The sequence below is a fragment of the Trachymyrmex septentrionalis genome, unplaced genomic scaffold, assembly GCF_001594115.1.
Source record: "Trachymyrmex septentrionalis isolate Tsep2-gDNA-1 unplaced genomic scaffold, Tsep1.0 scaffold14, whole genome shotgun sequence".
Lineage (NCBI taxonomy): Eukaryota > Metazoa > Arthropoda > Insecta > Hymenoptera > Formicidae > Trachymyrmex > Trachymyrmex septentrionalis.
The window spans coordinates 3,479,986-3,488,289 of NW_017304543.1; the positions used below are offsets into that span (position 1 = coordinate 3,479,986).

General features: G+C 29.1%; 3 protein-coding genes across 3 annotated transcripts in view; 2 read left to right on the forward strand and 1 right to left on the reverse strand.

The window, feature by feature from the left end:
- LOC108745577 overlaps positions 1 to 577 on the forward strand; it is a 10,977-nt gene extending 10,400 nt beyond the window's left edge. Inside the window, exon 3 of the mRNA XM_018481801.1 lies at positions 375 to 577. Coding sequence (XP_018337303.1) covers positions 375 to 467 — 93 coding nt within the window. The 3' untranslated portion in view covers positions 468 to 577. The remainder of the gene's footprint in view (positions 1 to 374) is intronic.
- A 1,385-nt stretch (positions 578 to 1,962) lies between these two features.
- On the forward strand, positions 1,963 to 3,270 carry LOC108745486. Its single transcript, XM_018481663.1, has 3 exons — positions 1,963 to 2,258; positions 2,519 to 2,720; positions 2,801 to 3,270. Exons 1-3 carry the CDS (start codon positions 2,119 to 2,121, stop codon positions 3,257 to 3,259), a joined length of 801 nt encoding a protein of 266 aa, XP_018337165.1. The 5' UTR covers positions 1,963 to 2,118; the 3' UTR covers positions 3,260 to 3,270.
- A 1,690-nt stretch (positions 3,271 to 4,960) lies between these two features.
- On the reverse strand, positions 4,961 to 7,773 carry LOC108745485 (hepatic leukemia factor-like). Its single transcript, XM_018481662.1, has 2 exons — positions 7,702 to 7,773; positions 4,961 to 5,963 (listed from the first exon to the last, which is right to left on the reverse strand). Exon 2 carries the CDS (start codon positions 5,951 to 5,953, stop codon positions 4,961 to 4,963), a length of 993 nt encoding a protein of 330 aa, XP_018337164.1. The 5' UTR covers positions 5,954 to 5,963; positions 7,702 to 7,773.
- Positions 7,774 to 8,304: the final 531 nt, after the last annotated feature.

The following is an 8,304-nucleotide window of genomic DNA, read 5'->3' on the forward strand; positions in this document are numbered from 1 at the left end:
CGCAAACAAGAAAGTATCTTTTTCAATCTTTAAAAAGTAAAAAAAAATGTTTAACATTTTGAATATTCTATATCTTCAATCAAATTATTTATATTATAAATCATAAAACTTTAAATGTGTATAATCGAAAATAATTAAATTTTATTTCACAAATGCTTTTCAAATTATTTCTCAAGAAATTAAAAACCAATAGCCTACTTATTTAATATTAAATTATTTTTAAATTGAAATAAAAGTAGAAAATATGTATTTTTGAAATTAAATATTAGCAAAAAGATTAATGATTTAGAATTTATCTAAACAGATTTCTTAAAAAAAAAAAAATAAAAAATATCTTACGTCAAAATATTCCTTTTCCATTATATATGTTACAGGAGAAAAGAGAAGAAATACAAAGAAGGGATGAGCTAGAAAACAGGATGACAGAAATATTGGAAAACCTGAAGACGCGATTATTAGTTGAATAAATAGAGTGTCGATTATACATATTATTTATGACTTACTACATATCAATAATGTATTTTTTGTTATTTCTCATTATGTTTTGCGGGATTTCATGAGAAAATAAAATTAATCATATCAGCATAGCCTTTAATAATTTGTTAATCTTTATCAGCAATATATATTTAAGTGCCTATTATAAAATAACAATAAATCTTCAACTTATTTGCAAATAAAACATTCTTTTTCTCGTACAAATAACATCAGAAATTGAATCTGCCGAAATTATATTTGTTTTAATTATCACTTTTCTTTCCGTTTCAATTATCAATTTTTTATTTTAATTATCTATATCTATTATTAGTTCACTTACGCCTATTGCTGCGTCTATATCACTGTAATAAAATTATGTTGTATCATATATTGAAGTTTCAGTATTTCCTACTTTGCTAATTTCCTTTTTTCCAATAAATACTCAGAAGATTCAGGTTCGTACTCTGAGGCTATGTTCCACTTAACGCTCGCAATGCTCACAAGCATTGTTTGTCCTTGTTTAATATTTGATAAACAACAAGGATGAAATGACTCCACAAGCGTTGTGAGCGTTAAGTGGAATGCAGCCTTTATCATATAAAAATAATAAAATTAACAATAAAGTTATACCGTCAGATAGTAAGATGTTATTTAATTGTTAATACTCTATTATATATAATTGTCATTCTAGTCAAAAAGCCACTCGTCAAAATAACGTTGAAATAACGTCACCTTACTATTCGAGATATATTGAAAATTTCAGTATTTTGTCCTACCTTTCTGATTATCTGCACTTTAAGACTCGGCCCTATCCTCCTTCCGAGAAATATTCAGAAGCCTCAGGATCGCTTTCTAAATCATATATTAAATAATAAAATTAATAATAAAGTTATATTAGCTCAGACAGCAAGATGACTGTTGTCATTTTGGAGTCAAATGACGTTTTTGACACCTTTGACGTCAAAATGGACATTGAATAAAGTTTTACCCTACCTTGCTAATCCGTAAGTCCCATTCTCCTCCGATAAACCTCAAGAAGACTCATCAAGAAGATTGCATCTCGAATATCATCGTAGATCATAAATACGCGGATACGCGGATGCGCGGTTTCGCGATCGCGATCGAAGAGCAACTATAATGGTTCGTCGGATTGTTCGATATTCTCGGCGGAACTTAACTCTCTGAATATAATGCTACACCCGGAGCGCTTGCGAAAAATTAACAACGCGTCTATGATTCCTTATCACCGGACGACACGCGTTACCGATTTTCACTCGTAAACGCGAACTCTTTCCCGCATATTTCCTCGCAACTCACCACGAAACGTCATTTCGCGAAAATCGAGCGCGTCATTTTTACGGGAACTGCTCGCGTTCAAATTTCGATTATCGAAGTGGTGTACATCGCGATAGGTCGAATCAATAGCCGAGGGATCGAGGCGCTATCTTGGACCGCAAACGCGGCCGACGTGGCGCAGCATTCGTTGTGTCGTTAAAAAGGTTAGAGGCAGTATATACAAACAACATACAAATAAACATTGTATTTATTCGATCGATAATAAAAATTAATAAATATAGTCGCATTGAGATTTCTCAAAGAGAACGCGCGTTAAATTTATTTATACGGTGTCTGATTTAATGCGCTATGGAAGAGGTTCTTCAGCAATTAGGTGTCGGAATTCGCCCTGTAAACGATCCCTTCTTCGAAGATTCTTACAAAGTTTGCAAGGTCTTCCAGAGAAAGGGCGTCACGATTGATGACGAAGAGGAACTTTGTCACGAAGTGTGAGTACAGACTTCTCTTTAAGAAAAATAGTGACATAACCTAAAAACTTGTTTTGTTTTTTTTATAATCACTCTGCTGTGTGCTTCAATGTTATACGACTCATCTTCTAACGAATTCTGCTTCTGCAAAGAAATTTCAAGAATCCTAAAATATTATTTTTATAAGAATCTTATAATATTGTTTTTATTACAAGTGAAAGAGAAGTTGGTTGCCTACTTGATTTATAATAAAGAAAAATAAAGACAATCTTTCGTTTCAGAATCAAGGAATTCCCATGTTATATCCCAGGATGCAAGAACACTTTTCAAACGCTACTTGATTATGAAATGCATTATAACAGCTCGCATCGATACGCTTGTACAGAATGTAAAGTATCCAAACCAAATCCACGGTTGTTGGAGATTCATATTCAGGAGACTCACGATGTCTTCTTCAAAGTCTTATCAGAGAAGCAAGCCATGGTATACATATACAGATTATATAATAATATATTGTTACAGTATTGTTAAATATACTTAATATAGATATTCTTCTTGTCTAGTATCAATGTTATGATTCTGAATGTGACATAAAATTCAACAATCCAATCGAAAGGAAGGAACATTGCATTAGAGTACATAAATTTCCAAAAAAATATCGGTTCGACGATATGCCGTATCACACCAAGGAGGAAGAATCGAATAAAATGGAATTTGATATTGTTGACAATAAAAAAAAGAAGAAACCTACTAAGATACTCTTGAATAAAAATCAGAAAAGTAAGATGTTCATAAAAGATACCACTAGTGCAGTCTGTAAAATGAATGATAGTGTAGAAACAATTTCAAATGTAGAAACAATTTCGTCGACTAACGTAAAAAGTAAAATAACGCCATTAGCTTTTATCCCTAGACAAGTACAAAAATCCTTTTCAAAGGTACTTACGAATAGTCAAAATAGAGAAAAGAATGTTCTTGAGTCAGATAGTATGATGGAGCTTGCAGATACATTGCCTGATTGATAATTTATGTATGCAAAATTTTCTTTTTAATTTTAATTAAATGTTTTGAAGGATTTGTATATTTAACTGCAAGAATATATTAAACTTGTAATGAATATTTGTATTTAAACTGAGTTTTTATTATTTTTTATTTATTTTTTACTATATATTTTACTTTTTCTATCTATAATTTATTCTTTTAATTATGTGACTTTTAAAGAAATATGTTGGCTCTTATTTTGGCCTTTATTTATTGTTATTTATTTAGAATGTATTAAATTTATGTATTAAATTTAAGATAAAAATTAAGAAAATATTTTATAACAAATGTATTTAAAAATATATTTGTACGATATATAAGAAAGGAAATTTTTACAAAAAGGACATTAGAAATTATATGTAGTAGAAATTATATTTTAAATATTTTAGTGCTTCAAAACAATAATGGGACAAAAGAACTTTTATTTCTTTTCACACACACACACACACATGAAATGCTTCTTTAATGCTATAATATATGTATATAATATGTATATAATAATGTTTACAAATTTCCGAACGTTTATTATGCTAAACTTTGGTAAAAACTTAGTTTAATCAATACATACTGTATGTACATAATATTTTTAATATCTCTATTTGCCCAAATCAAATACTTTGACAATTTTACATATTAACAAATTTTAATATTATTTTGTATTACAAAAATAGGGCAGAGTCGTTTTGATATTGTGTCAATTTGATATTTTTATATGTTTATTATTTGTAATTATATTAATAACGTCTATTATAAAGCATATTTAAAAATTATCGCCTAATTCCACACATTCTCAGTTTTAATTTCTTATACGACGCAACTTAGAGTTTTTATACTAGAACATCATATGGTTGTATGGAATTTGCATGTGATAATTTATAAATACTTTAGTATCTAAAAGAAAAATGTTCAAAGATATATTTACACAAGAAATAAATAATCTGTCAAAATATTTTCTTTTATCAGTTGTGAATATTTTCATGACATGGTAAAGAATTGAATAACAATAATATATGTACACATATATACTACATATATACTACATATGTATTATATATATCTAAGAATAGTGTAGTAGTATGTGTATATTCTTACACATATACTCATACATATATTCATACTGTATAAAAATATATATATAAACTATATGTTGTATAGTTTATAATTATATATTTTATATACCAACTATATAACAGAAATACAAAAATATATGTATCAAACATTAAATATATTCTCTGCAATGGATGTTATGGAAACTGCATCATGTTAAAGCTCAATTTCTTCGCCTCTAGATAATTTTATCCATGAGATCTTTCAGATTTACAATGGGATTTACAATCTCTTAGATAAAGTTATCCGTAATTTATATGAAAATGAAGAAATGTGGCATAAATCCGTTAGTATATTGTATACTAGGGCTGCGTTTCACTTAACACTCGCAACGCTCGTGAAATTATTTCATCTTTGTTGTTTATCAAATGTTAAACAAGGACAAATGATGCTCGATATTTTTAATATCTCTGTTTGCAAAAATCAAATACTTTGACAATTTTACATATTAACAAATTTTAATCCGTATTATGTTGTATTACAAAAAGCGTTACGAGTGTTGAGTGGAACGCAGCCTAGATATCATATGCCGTAATAATAATTCACAACTAATCAAATAATTGTAATATAAATTTTTATTGTATATAAATATGTTGTCTTTCTAATTCCATTCTGAGTCTTTGTACTTCCATCCTCAATTGCGCATTCTCGTATTCGAGGAAACTCGTTCGGATTGCAAGCTCATCTTCTTTAGCCCTTCGAGCATCTCTGGAACGCTTCGCTGCTTCATTATTTTTTTTTCTTCTTTCCCAATAAGTAGCAGTTTTCTCATCGACAGTACTAGTAGGCAATCCAGGACTTCTAATAGACCTCCTAGGTACTCGACGCATTTTAGGATTCGATGTATTTTTGTTTATTTTTTTCATATTTTGAAGTATCATCTGACGGAACTTTGCATAGTTCTCATTCGAATTATGATCAACAGGATTAACAACAGTCAAAAAATTGTTTGGGTAGGCCTTGAAAGGTCTTGGCGTTTTCTTCTCCGACGTTGGTGATTTCATATCCGACGTTGAGCACTCTGCTGGCATCGAAACGATTCTTCTGATCTCATTATTCGTTATAAAAGATTGCGGTGTTTCTATGTACGGTAAATACATTTTTGGTACTACGGGAATATTTGTGGCTTCGTTCGGGAATGCAAATAGCGATGGCTGCTGAGGCGTTACCATTGTTACTCCTGGAGTAATATTATGCGTACTTGTTAATGGCACAGTATGTTTCAATTGGTTACTATTTTCATGGTAGTCCACAGAATCAGTCTTCATCTTTTTCGGTGAATTTGACTCGGAATATGGTGATAACATGGCACTACTGCCCGCGATAGGAGTCTGTGTGTTTTCATCTAGAAAATGTATTTCATGATAGTTTTGCTTCTTTGCTGAAGACAAAGTTTGCGATGAGCCAATGGGTTGAATTATTCCGACTTCGGATAATATAGACGGCACGTGCTTCTTGCGTGATAAATCCAGAACCAACGTATTAAGGTCTGAGTTGTCTTTTTGCTCAAATAATTGTTCAAAACGACTTTCATTATGTCCTTTGTAATAATTTTCCATCATCATCATTTATAATTAGCTGCAACAAGATACAAATTATTATTAATTATTAATTCATTATATATTGCAAATATATTGCGTGTATGTGCGACAAATGTGAAAATTAAAGAATGTACACTCTAAAAAAATATTTAAAAATTTAAACAACCTTATATTAGTATAAAATTTATCAAGCCTTTTTCAATAAAAAATCTTAATTAATTCTGTAATAATTCAAATTCTAACTATTACGTTAACGCAACTTTTCAGTTGTAGTGATATTTTCCCTGCATTAAAAAAAAACTTTGATTATTCTTTGAATAAAGAAAAAATAATATATTATTATACCCTTTATATTATTTTGTCAGCATAATGAAATATAACATTTATATATGTAATTAGAAATGTAAAATTATTGAAAGTTCGAACTATTAATTCCATTCAAACGTAAACGCTCGAAAATTTCTACTTTGAATAGTTTAAGTAACTCTCATCCTTTCGAATTTGTATCTGAGAAAGAAGAAATAATAAATGGATCAAGTAATTGTTATCTCAAAAATTTATGATTATAAATTCACAATGCAACAATTATTTACTAATTTAATTTCACACAATAAATTTGATAAGTTTATTGCTCGGAAATCTTGTGCATGTCACGTGCATTTGTAATATAATACATTTGCGCTTGATTTTAATTATTTTCGAATAACTGTGGCATAAATGAGCGTGACGGAATAAATATTTTTGTAAAAAAAGCGTTCCTATCGGCAATTCTTACTCAAGTATTGCACTAAGGCTTTATTGACATTTATTAAATATATTTTTTTAATTTAATTATAAAACGAAAGAGAATATAAAAGAATGCAACTTAAAAATGTACACATTATATAATGAGCAATAACGAGCTTCAAACATACAGAGAAATTTTTTTTTAAATTTACCCTAAAAATTATAGTAGTTCTAGTACAATACAATATTTTAAAGATTTTTATCATGTACTTCAGTAAAATTAATCAAACTTATTTTATATTTTATTGTAATTTTATGTAGAGAGATTTACATTAAAGTTCTTCAAAATACAATGTTATCTCATGACTATCATATTTTCAGGGTAAACTCTAAGAAAAAATTCTTTTCATGTATAAATCTCATATGTAATCGTAAATAGGTTCATTAGATAAATTATTCTCGAATAAATTTATGTAATACAGAGAGTTTTTTATTCTTTTTTATATATTAGAGACACAGATTTGAAATTAATTGTAATTCTATACGCGCGCGCGCGCGCGCGCGCGTGTGTGTGTGTGTGTGTGTGTGTGTGTGTGTGTGTAAGATGATTATTTGCAAATATCTATTTCTTGTAAATCTTACGCTAGCACTCCTGTAGGAAGTTATTACATTAAGTTAGTAGTACACTTGTAACAAAATCTTACGAGAAAGTGTTACGAGTCTTATGAGTGTTGCGATTCTACTTAGAGAGAATTGACTATAAATCTGAAATTATATACTGAAGAATTTTGTCAACGGCGGTTTAAAAATGAAAAAAGTATATTTTCTTTGATAGAACATTTTAAAATGATGCAAACACTGAGAGACTTATGCATGAAATATAAGGTCGTTTTTAGTTTCTCAATTTTACAGTACAGTTTGATGGATTAATTAGACGATATGTAATATATAGTATGCACAAAATTAAAAAAAAATTTTATTTTTCAAGCTTAAAAAATGCAAAAATATTATTCGACGGAATTCTGTCGCAATTTTGTAAATATGCTTACCTAATAATCCAAGTTTAATCCAAGGTTACATTGACACCATGATGATAGCACAACACTGTCGATATGCTCGTTTTCTTATTATTATATTTGATTACTGCGAATGCGTGATTACTTTAATGCGTATTTGTTTCGAACAGAAAAGAGATGAACTGGATTTCCTATTCAATATAAACTTTACTGAGCGAATTTCTATATCTATCTAGTCTCGCTCGGGGTTGGAGAAGCTTTATATAGTTACCCTTGTGAGGCCCCAAACTTCTTTCTTAGGAAGAGTAGTGGGGAAACTATGCAACCTGTTGGTTGAACGTCGAAAAGGCACGTGTTCTTTTGAATTTCAAGCAATCATAGGCGATTTTCAAAATAACACAAACCAACGTGTGAAATAATACACGATATAAAGATACATTTACGTAGTAATTATTTTAGCATATTTTTTATTTTATAGTATATATTCCTGCAATATACTTTTATTTTTGTACAACCTAAAGGTTTATGTACTGAGAGACAATATATTATTCTGTTCTATATTTGCTAGAATTAGATAAGTATGTCGTTTTTTTAAATATAAATTATAATATAATATTATATTGTTATATATATATA